This window comes from Oryx dammah, unplaced genomic scaffold (assembly GCF_014754425.2).
Source record: "Oryx dammah isolate SB20612 unplaced genomic scaffold, SCBI_Odam_1.1 HiC_scaffold_26, whole genome shotgun sequence".
Taxonomy (NCBI): Eukaryota; Metazoa; Chordata; class Mammalia; order Artiodactyla; family Bovidae; genus Oryx; species Oryx dammah.
The window spans coordinates 71577220-71591215 of record NW_024070210.1 but is presented as its reverse complement, the minus strand read 5'-3'; the positions used below and the strand labels follow the sequence as shown (position 1 = coordinate 71591215).

Genomic DNA, 13996 nt, shown 5'->3' with positions numbered 1-13996 from the left:
AGAGCTGACTCATTGGAAAAGACCCTGATGCTGGGAAAAATAGAAGACAGGAGGAGATGGGGAAGACTGAGGGCTAGATGGTTGGATGGCATCATGGGTTCAATGGACATGAATTTGAGCAAACTCCAGGAGATGGTGAAGGACAGAGAAGCCTAGGCGTGCTGCAGTCCATGCGGTCCTAAAAAGTTGGGCATGACTGAGTGACTGAACCACAAAAAGAAATAAAGAGTAGTAAACACCAGTGAAATAATTCAAGAAAATTGCCCAGAACTGAAATTTTCAAGCTGAAAACTCCACCTGTCTCAGCACAATGTATAAAAACATTCATGCCTAAGACACAGCACATAATACTTTATAATTCTTCGGGCAAAAGAAGTATCTTACATACTCTTACACGGACGAGATGGAGAGAGAAATAAATAAGGTTGCATAGAAATAGGCAGGAATCAGAATGACTTTGGGCTTCTCAACAGCATACCAAGCTGCAAGGGAATGAAGCAATACTATCAAGATCTGGAAGGGAAAATATTCCTAAGACAGAATTTATGACTTGCTAAAGAACCAACCAAATGAAAGGAAAGAATGAAGACATTTACAGATATGCATACTGTCTAAAAGAGTCCTGTGGACTCTTCCTTAAAAAGAACATGCTTCACAAAAATGAGATGGAAACAAAGATAAAGAAAGACACTGGATCCAGGAAACAAGGGATCTAACAAAGAAGAAAGGTAAAAGGGTCTCTTGGATTATGAGAAGATGATGGATGACAGCCTTGTAACAGGCATAGAATGAAACTGACCCAGATTATATACATCAGGTCATAAGGCCCTGGAAAAGACTTCAGGGAGAGGAAACTGAAAAATTATTTAGTATGTCTGAACATCTGGCTAAGAGACTAAGAAACTGTCAATGAGTAAAGCACTGAATTAGTGATTAGTACATAGAATACTGAATAAATGAATAAAGCAAGACAATTATAATTCACATGAAAACACAGGATCAAGAGGCAACAGTTAAGAACCTTGTATCGACCAGCTGGTTGGTTCAGGATTGAGAAAGGAGTACGGCAGGGCTGTCTGCTGTCACCCTGTTTGTTTAATCTATACACTGAGAACATCATGAGAAATGCTGGACTACATAAGTTACAAAATGGAATCAAGATAGGTAGGAGAAACATTAACAACCTCGATATGCAGATGATACCACTCTAATGGCAGAAAGTGAAGAGGAACTAAAGAACCTCTTGATGAAGGTGAAGGAAGAGAGTGAAAAAGCTGGCTTAAAACTAAATATTAAAAAAATTAAGATCATGGCATCCAGCCCCAGCACTTCATGGCAAATAGAAGGGTAAAGGTGGAAGCAGTGATTTCCTCTTCTTGGGCTCTAAAATCACTGTGGATGACTGCAGCCATGAAAACAGAAGACGATTGGTTCTTGGCAGGAAAGCTATGACAAACACAGACAGTGTGTTGAAGAGCAGAGACATCACTCTGCTGTCAATGGTCCGTATAGTCAAGGCTTTGGTCCCTCCAGTGGTCACGTATGGTTGTAAGAACTGGACTGTAAAGAAGACAGAACACCAAAGATCTGATGCCTTCAAACTGTGGTGCTGGAGAAGACTTCTGAGAGTCCCTTGGACAGGAAGGAGATCAAAGCAGTCAATCTTAAAGGAAATCAACCCTGAATACTCTCTGGAAGGACTGATCCTGAAGCTGAAGTTCCAGTATTTTGGTCACCTGACGCAAACAGTCGACTCACTAGAAAAGTCTCTGATGCTGGGAAAAACTGAGGGCAGAAGGAGAACAGGGTATCAGAGAATGAGATGGCTGGATGGCATCACCCATGCAATGGACATGAACCTGGGCAAACTCCAGGAGATGGTAAGGGACAGGGAAGCCTGATGTGTTGCAGTCCAGGGGGTCACAAAGAATCGGACATGCCTGGGAGACTGAACAACACAGAGTTTACTACCTAACGAGGCTGCGTTTTGAGTTTTTATAGTTATTGTAATTTCAACACTGACTGTTCCTACAACCAGAATTGCAGTATTATGTGGGAGGATGGAATGAGGAAAAGGGTATACATATTTGATGGAGACAAAGGGAGAAAGATAGCTAAATCTGCATAATCTAGAGTGAGAAATCAATAAATAGTACTAAATTTGAGGGAAATCATTAAGTAATACAAAGACATAGAGGTAAAAATCAACCATAAGACATGAAAGTGAGATGATGAAATAAGTAAGAGGCAAGAAAGACTCAGAGGGTTGTATACATAGCAAAGTATGAAGAATCATTTGAAAGATTGAGTTCAACAAACATTGTAAAATATCACAAAAATAGGAATACTCTTCAAAAACATTTAAAGAGCAGTCCAAAGCTTTTAAAAATTGATGTAATTTTATATTAAAATTCAACTCCTTTTTTGAACAATGAGAAAATAATCCTGGGGGAAAGAAGCACAAAAGATAAAATAATTTTTTAATCCATTGTTCATGTATCAGATAATAATTTTAGGAACTTGCAGAAATTTAAGGAGCAATGGCTAAAATGATTTCATAGTTAATTTAGAGTAATAAATGTATAAGCCTTGATGTTTTATTTTTTGATACAGAAATTATAATTTCTAGAAATTTATCTAAAGAAAGTAATAATCAAAAATATACATGAAAATTTACTAGGAAAGATAATAATCAGAATAGTATTTATAATAATTTAAAAAGAAATAACTTTTTAATAACTTAGGTTGTTGAAAAAGTAACTGTGGTTTCAGACCATGAATTTTAAATCATTATAACTAGACTCAAACACATCTTTATTAATTAAAATAGAAAAGAGTACAATCAACACATTTTTGGTAATGAGGCATACGTTTGTTTATTCCTGTAGCATAAAAAGCCATGCTTTGGGATTTGATAAACTCTTAGAAAGCATTTTCTGCCTCCTGCTGGTTGTGGAAGCATTTTCCCTACAAAAAGTGGTGGAGATGCTTGAAGAAGTGGTAGCTGGTTGGTGAGTGGTCAGATGAATATGGTGGATGAGGCAAAACTTCTTAGCCCAATTTGTCCAACTTCTGAAGCGTTGGTTGTGTGACATGTGGTCAGGCATTGTTGTGGAGATGAATTAGGCCCATTCTGTTGACGAATGCTAGCTGCAGGCATTGCTGTTTTCAGTGCATCTCATTGGATCTGTTGAGCATACTTCTGAGATGTAAGGGTTTTGCCAGGATTCAGAAAGCTGTAGTGGATCAGATGGGCAGCAGATCACCAAACAGTGACCATGACCTTGTTTTGGTACAAGTTTGGCCTTGGGAAGTGCTTTGGAGCTTCTTCTTGGTCCAAGCACTGAGGTGGTCATCGTCATTTGTTGTATAAAATCTACTTTTTGTCGCACGTCACCATCCAATTGAGAAACGGTTCATTGTTATTGCGTGGTATAAGAGAAGATGACTCTTCAAAACAACAAGTTTTTGATTTGTGTCCAGCTCATGAGGCACCCACTTAATGAGCTTTTTCACTTTTCCAGTTTGCTTCAAATACCAAATGACCTTAGAATGGTTGACGCTGAGTTCTTCAGCAATTTATCCTGTCGTAAGAGGATTAGCTTTGATGACTCCTTTCAATTGGTAGTTGTCAAATTTCTGATGGCCAGCCACTATGCTCCTCATCCTCGAGGCTCTCATCTCCTTTGCAAAACTTTTTGAACCACCATTACTGTGTATGGTCATTAGCAGTTCCTGGGCCAAATGCACTGATATTGAGAGTTGCCTCCCTGCTTTATGACCCATTTTGAACTTGAGTTAAAAAATTGCTTGTATTTGCTTTTTGTCTAACATCAAATTTATAGTCTAAAGTAAATATAAAATAAACATCAGGTAATAAGTCATTAGCAAAAAAACATAAAGTAAGACGTGCATGAAAATGATGTATAATATAATCACAGTTAAGAAGTATTCCAATCAAATGGAAAAGTTCAATAATGCAAAACCGTAATTACTTTTGTACCAATCAAATAGAGACAAATATTCCCAACAAGAATATATTCATATGTAGAATATGAATATGATGGAATCTACATAACCATTAATTAATGTATTTTCAAATAGATTTAGTTTTGTGGGAAAGTAAACACATCATAGAAGACTCTTGAGAGTCCCTTGGACTGCAAGGAGATCCAACCAGTCCATTCTGAAGGAGATCAGCCCTGGGATTTCTTTGGAAGGAATGATGCTAAAGCTGAAACTCCAGTACTTTGGCCACCTCATGTGAAGAGTTGACTCACTGGAAAAGGCTCTGATGCTGGGAGGGATTGGGGGCAGGAGGAGAAGGGGATGACAGAGGATGAGATGGCTGGATGGCATCACTGACTCGATGGACGTGAGTCTGAGTGAACTCCGGGAGTTGGTGATGGACAGGGAGGCCTGGCATGCTGTGATTCATGGGGTTGCAAAGAGTCAGACACGACTGAGCGACTGAACTGAACTGAACTGAAACACATCATAATATTATGAGAAAAAAAGGAGATAAACTATATGTATAGTTGAACCAAACTGTGCAAATACAATATGTACAAATATTTAATGATATGAACTTGAGTGTACAACAAAAGCTCAGGAAATAAAAATAAGGGAATACACCAAGATGTTAGTAACATGCATCATGGGGCAGAAGAACTATGCTTTTTTTTGTTACCTTGTACTTTATCATATTGCAAATTTGAAGTAACAGTCAGGTATTCTTATGTCTTTTAAAAATATTTATTTATTTATTTGTTTGGCTGTGCCAGGTCTTGGTTGCAGCACACAGAATTTTGATCTTCGGTATGGCATGCAGGAACTTAATTACCTGACCAGGGACTGAACCTGGGCCCCTGCACTGGGTGTGCAGTATTAGCCACTGAACCCCAGAGAAGACCCTTATGTTGTTATTTTAAAATTTTCCATTTATTTATCAATGAGAAAAGGAATGGGGGATGGGCAACATAGTGGTGGAGAATTAAGAGCTACAAACTATCATATAAAACAAGCTATGGGATAAAGTACAAGAAATATAGTCAATATTATTTAGAATAACTGTAAATGGAGTATAACTTTTAAAAACTGTGAATCACTATATTGTACATCTGTTCAACATATAATACTGCACATCAACTTTACTTCAATAAATAAAAAAAAAATTCCCATTTATCTCTATTCCTTATCCCCTTTTTTTTATCACAGGAAAATATTTAAAAGTATTCCATGTGTATCTTTTGTCTATGTCCTTGCAAATGTATTATTATTTCCTGTTCCTGTATTTTTAACTTATTTCAATGGTGCTTTTATTCATTCAGCACTTTGCTACCATTTGTACATTGACAGTAAAATATGAAGGGATTTGAAACTTGAGGAGCAGAGAGGGAATAAAATGTTCATTATGGAGAATGGGTAGAGAATTTTTCTAGTGAAATGTAAGACTGTCAGGTCTTGTGAGGAACTTGCTAAAGTAGAATAAAATAATTTCTGTGTTTTAAACATCTTATGGTAACACACAGGTTAATTCCCAATCAATATCATGGTAACCCTAAAGCTTTACTTGCCTTTTCTAAAAATAATCTACACATACTTGAAAGCTGACCTCACAACTTCAAGTTTTAGAAGCATCTTTTGCCAAAACTCCAGTCTCCTATCTCTGAAGTTCCCTTTCTTTCACCCTCATAAGCTTAATCACATTATTTATTTACACTGCTTTTGTAGAAGCAAAATTGTCCGATGGTAGTGAATGGATGTGAACATAGATATGCTGGGCATAGAACAAATTACTGTGAAAAGAGTCCTATCAGAGGGGCATGGAAAGCAACCATGTCCATCATAAATGATATCAAACTATCTAGAAATCAAAATAATTTGTCACAATTATACAATCATTTCAATTTTAATCTTTTACTATTTTCCTAGCTCATTTTCAAATCTTTTCCTAGCTCATTTCCAAATCTTTTACTATTTACATCACTCATTATAAAAGACCCTGATGCTGGGAAAGGTTAAAGGCAGGAGGAGAAGGGGATGACAAAGGATGAGATGGTTGGATGGCATCACCGACTCAATGGACATGAGTTTGGGTAAACTCTGGGAGTTGGTGATGGGCAGGGAGGCCTGGCGTGCTGCAGTCCCTGTGGTCGCAAAGAGTCAGACACAACTGAGTGACTGAACTGAACTGATTTTCCTAGTACATGTTAGATGCTTAATAATGCTTAATAAGGGGCTTCCCTGGTGGGCTTCCATGGTAGCTCAGCTGGGTAAAGCATCTACCTGTAATGCAGAAGAGCCTGGCTCAATTCCTGGGTCAGGAAGATCCCCTGGAGAAGGGATAGGCTACCCACCCTAGTATTCTTGGTCTTTCCTGGTGGCTCAGACAGTCAAGAATTTGCCTGCAATGTGAGAGACCTGGGTTTGATCCCTGGGTGGGAAGATTCCCTGGAGGAGGGCATGGAAACCCACTCCAGTATTCTTGCCTGGAAAATCCAATGGACAGAGGAGCCTGGAGGGCTACAGTCCATGGGGTTGCAAAGAGTCAGACACAATTGAGTGACTAAGTACAAGCATAATGCTTAATAAAACAAGAAATGAGCATTTAAGGGATTTCTAAGCATTTCTAAGTACATATTGATAAGCCATAAAATCATCAAATATCTGAAAGAAAAATGTGAAACACATACAGTTACTGATGGGTATAACTGCTAACAGTTCATATTACAGCACTGGCATTAACAGTGTTCAGAGACAATTTGATGAAGAACATGGGAGGGAAAAATGGTAACTTAATAGAGGAGTTTACTTCTTTTACAGAAGTAGGGTGATTTTCTTTTTCATTTTTTGTAATTGTAAAATTTCAAAAGTCCAAGTTACACTATTCTCATTAATTCAGAATTGCCATACTAATCCTAATATTTGACCCCTAATCCTAATAAAATATAATACAGTTAATAGAGTAAAAATAACAAGATCTTTCTTTAATATTTAAAATACATTTAGACTTTGACAATGATACACAGTTGTAACCTGAAGCCTTGGGATAATTTGTTTCCTTCTCGGCAAGTTAATTTCCTAATCGGTAAAAGAAAACAGGCTAGATTAGATAATCTCTAAAGGAAATTTTCCCTTCCATTTCTGATGGAAATGCACCCGATCATGGAGACCATCAGGGACTGTACTTTGAAAGTGAAAGTGTCAGTCACTCAGTCGTGTCCAACTCTTTTCAGGCTGCAATGGACTGCAGCCTGCCAGGCTCCTCTGTCCATGGAATTTTCCAGGTAAGACTAATGGAGTGGGCTGCCATTCCCTTCTCCAGGAGATCTTCCTGGCCCAGGGGTTAAACCCAGGTCTCTTGCATTGCAGGCAGATTCTTCACTGTCTGAGTCACCAGGGAAAACAAAAGTAAACTTTTTGACAAACAATTTCCTTTTTAATATAGCTTACTTTATTCTTTTAGTGAGCTCAACAAAGCAGTCATAACTTTTATAATTAATTTTAAACGCTTTCATACCTATCAGAGGTTTAATTTTTTCACAAAGCTGTATCATCAATGTATCTGAGAATTTCTAAAAATTGATTGTATAACCAGCATATCACGGCATTATTTATTTTCCTCCTTTAGATGCCTGTATTTTTAGAAATACTCTAAATTCTTACCTCTAAGAGATAGGGTTCCATTTGATCCAAGGTTTTTCCAAGATGCTTCTCTGGATCTAAACCTGCCAAGAAAGATCAAATATTTTTTTACGTAACTATTAAACCAGAGGTTTAAAAACACATTTCCATTCCCTTGGTTCCTCTTTGCCTAGGAAACTAGTGTATATATATTTTAAATTGCGCTGATCCTAAAGTAAAATTTACTTTGCTAGTATTTATTTTTCTATTCCCCTTGGGTAACTGCTTTTCTTGCTCCTGAAAAATAAGCTCCATTCCAATTCATTTTAACTGCACTTCATCAAATACTAGATGCACTGTTTCCATCCCTTTTTCATTTTTGAGGAACTATAATTAGGCTGGAAAAAACTATCATTTCAAAGATATGAAATTCAAATCCAAGGCATTTTAATTATTATAATTTGTTTTTACTCATGGAGACAACAGTGAAAATTTTTCTGACACACCTATTTTGTATAAACTTCAAATTTACTTGGAGAATAAAAGTAGAAAACAAGAGAGTGGTAGACTGTAAGCCTATATAATTAATTCACTTAATAACATATGAACAGAAATACTACTAAATTAAATGACAGCTTATTTTAATGACCACTTGTGTGACAGTGTTTTCTAAGAAAAAAAGAAACTCTGAAAAATCATTACAATACCAGTAGCATATGCATAATCTCTGATGAAAGTGTTCCAACTGATAATAGCAGAGTTTATGTGAGTGATGGGGTATAGGTAGACTACTGTGGACAACATGAACTCTTCCCACATTCCAAAATTCATCTTCCAGGGGAAAAAAAATCACATGCCACAATTCAGCTATGAAATGAAAGAACTCATTTTAGATATTTACATCCATAGTATTTGTAGTAACTTAGGCTTATTTAATATGCTATTTTTACATTTTTATTGGTTTAAACCATTTAGCTTATTGAGTATACAAACTGAATAACAATTTTCTGTTTCTAGTTGGATGCCTGTTTTGGCAACATGATATTTGTTATAATCACATACAGGATAATAAAAGGGAAGTCAGATAAAGATTGAGGATTCTTACAAAGTAAAGCCAAAGCAAACAACTCAAATTAGTAGCACTAGGTAAATTAAGTCAGCTCCCTTCATGGCGCCCTTATTGTGGTGTATTCACTAAAAGCAAAATTTCAGTTGGCTGGGTAAACACATTGATGTAATCACTGACTTATTCTAGTCTCTATGCATGTAGAACACTTTTCATAGTTTAAAATGCATAAGTAAATGAAATATTTTGAGACAAACACCTATGTAATCATTACTCAGATCTAATAAACATTAATATCTTGCCGTATTTCCTCCACAACTTCAAGAAATAAACACCATAATAGAATTTTACAGTATATCTACCCCTAATTAATCTATTTTCCTTAGTCTTTCAACATGAATAACCACTCTTATCGAGTATTTCCCAACTATGCTTTTATAATTTTATTACAAATGTACATATCCAAAACAATATTTGATATTGTTCATGTATATAAAATTTTAACATGAATGATAACTTTTGTTTTTTTTCCAGTTCCTTTTGTTAATGAAAGAGTTATTTATATTGATTACTGTGGCTCTGGTCCATCCATCTTTACTGTTCTATTTCATTATGGAATTTACATGTCCATTTTCCAGTAGGTGGACAGCTGGGCAATGCCTTATTTCTAATGTTTGTTTTTCTACTAGGAAGAACTTTTTATGCTGCATTAAATATGCATATATGTAAAATTACCATGATAGTGTAGAAAAACTATAATATAATTGCTATTATATATATATTTATACCTATATATGTAATCTTCAAGTCTACTATATATTGCCAAATCGCTCTCCAAAGAAGTATTGTTACTTTGTACTTTCACCATCAAGGAAATAAATCCTTAGTTCCCATAATATGAAAACAGTTTAATATCAGATTTTTCATCTTTGCCAATCTGATATACACAGACATAAAAATTGTTTTGGATACTTGTATTAATTTTTAACTTATGATTACTATTAAAAATAAGCACTTTTCCATATTTCATTGCCCATTCATTCAGGTTTTCACTTCCGTGAACTGCTTATTAAAATCATTTGTTTTTTTAAATGTTGTTTTCCCTTTTATTTGATGATTCATTGTTCTTGATATATTCTGAATGCTAATCCTTCATCATTATGGGCACAGTAAACATTTTTCTAACCAGTGGCTTGTTATTACATTTTTTTTTATTGGGGGAAGGTCTTTTGATAAACATAAAAATTTTAACCTTATAGTAGTCAAAAGAATTGTTACTTAAAAATGTTTTTCCTTTCTTTGTAATAAATTCTTTCCTTCCCCAAGGAAATAACGTCTTTTATATTTTCCTTTTGAAGTTTTAAAACTTTGTATTCACATTGAGATATTCAACTTATGTAGAATTTACTTTCAGTTATCATAGCTAGAGTGTTATAATTTTATCTCTTATTTATGGGTAACGTATTGTTTATGGAATCCTTTTCCTACCTCTGCCAAACAGAGCATCTCTATCAGGTCAGTTCAGTTGCTTAGTTGTGTCTGACTTTTTCCGACCCCATGAACCATAGCACGCCAGGTCTCCCTGTCCATCACCAACTGCCAGAGTCTACCCAAACCCATGTCCATTGAGTCAGTGATGCCATCCAACCATCTCATCCTCTGTTGTCCCCTTCTCCTCCTGCCCTCAATCTTTCCCAGCATCAGGGTTTTATCAAATGAGTCAGTTCTTCGCATAACGTGGCTAAAGTATCGGAGTTTCAGCCTCAATATCAGTCCTTCCAATGAACATACAGGACTGATCTCCTTTAGAATGGACTGGTTGGATCTCCTTGCTGTCCAAGGGACTCTCAAGAGTCTTCTCCAACATCACAGTTCAAAAGCCTCAATTCTTCGGCGCTCAGCTTTCTTTAGAGTCCAACTCTCACATCCATACGTGACTAGTGGAAAAACCATTGCCTTGACTAGACGGACCTTTGTTGGCAAAGTAATGTCTCTGCATTTTAATATGCTGTCTAGGTTGGTCATAACTTTCCTTCCAAGGAGTAAGGGTCTTTTAATTTCATGGCTGCAATCACCATCTGCAGTGATTTTGGATACCCATACTTCACAGCAAATAGAAGGAGAAAAGCTGGAAGCAGTGATAGATTTCTTCTTCTTGGGCTCTAAAATCACTGTGGCTGGTGACCACAGCCATGAAAACAGAAGACTATTGGTTCTTGGCAGGAAAGCTATGACAAACCTAGACAGTGTGTTAAAAAGCAAAGATATCACTTTGCTGACAAAGGTCCATATAGTCAAGGCTATGGTCTTTCCAGTAGTCATGTACAGATGTGAGTGAAGTGAAGTCGCTCAGTCGTGTCCGACTCTTTGCGACCCCATGGACTGTAGCCTATCAGGCTCCTCCGTCCATGGCATTTTCCAGGCAAGAGTGCTGGAGTGGATTGCCATTTCCTTCTCCAGGGGATCTTCCCGACCCAGGAAATGAACCTGGGTCTCCTGCATTGTGGGCAGACGCTTTACCGTCTGAGCCACAAGGGAAGCCCATAAAAAAGGCAGAGTGCCAAAGAATTGACGCTTTCAAACTGTAGTACTGGAGAAGACTTCAGAGAGTCCCTTGGACAGCAAGGAGATGAAACCAGTCAATCCTAAAGGAGATCAACCCTGAATACTTATAGGAAGTACTGATGCTGAAGCTGAAGCTCCAATACTTTGGCCACCTGATGTGAACAGGGGACTTGTTGGAAAAGACCCTGATGCTGGGGAAAACTGAAAGCAGGAGGAAAAAAAAGGTAACAGGATGAGTTCGTTCCATGATTTGGGCAAACTCCAGGAGATGATGAGGGACAGGGAAGCCTGGCATTCTACAGTCCATGTGGTTGCAAAGAGTTGGACACTAACTGGCGACTGAATAGCAACTCTTGTATGATTGCAGTGGAACATGTTTTTCAGAAATTTGCAGCCAGATTTATAATTTTTATTTTTTACTGTGAAATGACTCTTCATATTCTTCGACCATTTTTGTAATAGACTACTCATCATCTTTTCTTAACAATACTGAAACATCTCTAAACAAAAGCTATTTATTTCACGAATTCACATAGGGTAGAAGACTTTATTGGTGATTGGTCTTTTACTTTAGATAGATTTTGTCACATATTTGGCAATTTGGGGAGTTTCATGAAGGTGCCAGTTTTTTGCTGTTTTTAATATTTTCTCCAACTTTTAATTTTATAAACTTTACTCTTACTTTTATTACTTCCTTGCTTCTATTTATATTTATTCAGTAGTTTATTCTAGATTCTTGATTTGAACACTTGATTCATTTATATTTACATATTTCTTATTTTTTAAATAGAAAGATTTTAAATACCAATTTAGCTGCATCCCAAAAGATTTGAAAGTGGCACATTTGTGGTCATTCAGCTGCCAATATTTTGTCATTTTTATTGTTATTTAAGATTATTCTTGTATCAAACATGTTTGTTTACTCCTACTAGTTTTTTTCTTTCTAATTTGACTGCATATGGTCAAGACTATATCTTTATACTATAATTCTTCAAAATTTGGTAAAGTTCCTTCATGACTTTTAGATAATTAAATATTATACATGCCCCATCTGTGCTTGGAAAGTGGATCTGTTGAGAGCAAGTTTAGTTCAGTCACTCAGTCGTGTCCAACTCTTTGTGACCCTGTGGACTGCGGCATGCCAGGCTTCCCTGTCCATCACTAACTCTCGGAGCTTGCTCAGACTTATGTTCATCGAGTCGGTGATGCCATCCAACCATCTCATCCTCCGTCATCCTCTTTTCCTCCTGCCTTCTGTCTTTCCCAGAATCAGAGCCTTTTCCAATGAGTCAGTTCTTCAGCTTTAGCATCAGTCCTTCCAATGAATATTCAGGACTGATTTCCTTTAGGATGGACTGGTTAGATCTTCTTGCATTCCAAGGGACTCTCAAGAGTCTTCTCTAACACCACAGTTCAAAAGCATCCATGCTTCAGCACTCAGCTTTCTTTATAGTCCAACTCTCACATCCATACGTGACTACTGGAAAAACCATAGCTTTGACTAGACGGACCTTTGTTGGCAAAATCTCTACTTTTTAATATGCTGTCTAGGTTGGTCATAGCTTTTTTTCCAAGGAGCAAGTGTCTTCTAATTTCATGGCTGCAGTCACCATCTGCAGTGATTTGGAGCCTCCCAAAATAAAGTTTCTCACTGTTTCCATTGTTTCCCCATCTATTTGCCATGAAGTGATGGGACTGGATGCCATGATCTTAGTTTTGCAAAATAAGATTTTATACTTAAACACACAAAATTGTGACCTTAATTGTTAATTCTGCTGTTCAAATCTTCTATGACCTTACTAATATTTTATTTACATGAACTATTATTTCAAATAAAGGGGTGGTATAACCTCTCAGTATGATTTTGGTTTTAATAGTTTGTTATAATTCTGTCAGTTTTGTTTTATATGCTTGAGAAATAAGTTGTTACACACAAATTCATAATTTCTAAAACTTTTGAGAGTATTATTCCTTTATCAAGAAGTGGTGAGCTTTTCATCTCCACATATGACTTTTATCATATATTCTATTTATCAACATTATAATATCAGCTTTCTTTTGTTAATATTTTCCTGATTTACATATAACCAGGGTTTGAAAAATTTTATTCTATCTTATAAATACAAGTTCACAGAATTGAGCTTAAATATTTCATATTTTTTACATTCTACATTTTTTTTCTGGACCTGTTTCTGTCACCTTATTGTGGACTTCTTGTTATATTAAACTTTATATATCATTTTTCCTTTGCCATTTTCTGCCTCATACCAAAAAATAAACAAACAAACAAAAAAGATCAAAACAGTGTTTTGTTTGTTTTCTCGGCTGATTAGAAAGCTGTATACTGGATTTCTACTCTTTCAGTAATCACTGGTAATTTTTAACACACATTCAAAACCACAGAAAAGTGTTAGTCACTCAGTCAGGTGCAGCTCTTTGCAATCTCCATAGACTGCAGCCCTCCAGGCTCCTCTGTCCATGGAACTTTCTAGGCAGAATACTGGAGTGGCTATCTATTCCCTTTTCCAGGGGATCTTTCTGACCTAGGAATTGCCTTCTGGGTGAATTATTTTTTTCTGCTTCACTCATTCTCTCTTTGACTTGGTTCATCTAGAGTTTATTCTGCCCACTGAATATTTTGTTTTTTAAATGACCATATTTCACTGCCAAAATTTCTAATTGTCTCTTTTCACATCATGCAGTTTTGAGTTTAGTTTTCTAAGTGATTGCTTTTTTTTT

The 13996-nt window shown here is 36.4% G+C and overlaps 1 protein-coding gene across 1 annotated transcript in view; it reads right to left on the bottom strand.

Annotated features, from left to right (window-relative positions):
* The window catches only part of DPH6 (diphthamine biosynthesis 6), a 196625-nt gene that overhangs the window by 29065 nt on the left and 153564 nt on the right, over positions 1-13996 (bottom strand). Inside the window, exon 6 of the mRNA XM_040226984.1 lies at positions 7669-7730. Coding sequence (XP_040082918.1) covers positions 7669-7730 — 62 coding nt within the window. The remainder of the gene's footprint in view (positions 1-7668; positions 7731-13996) is intronic.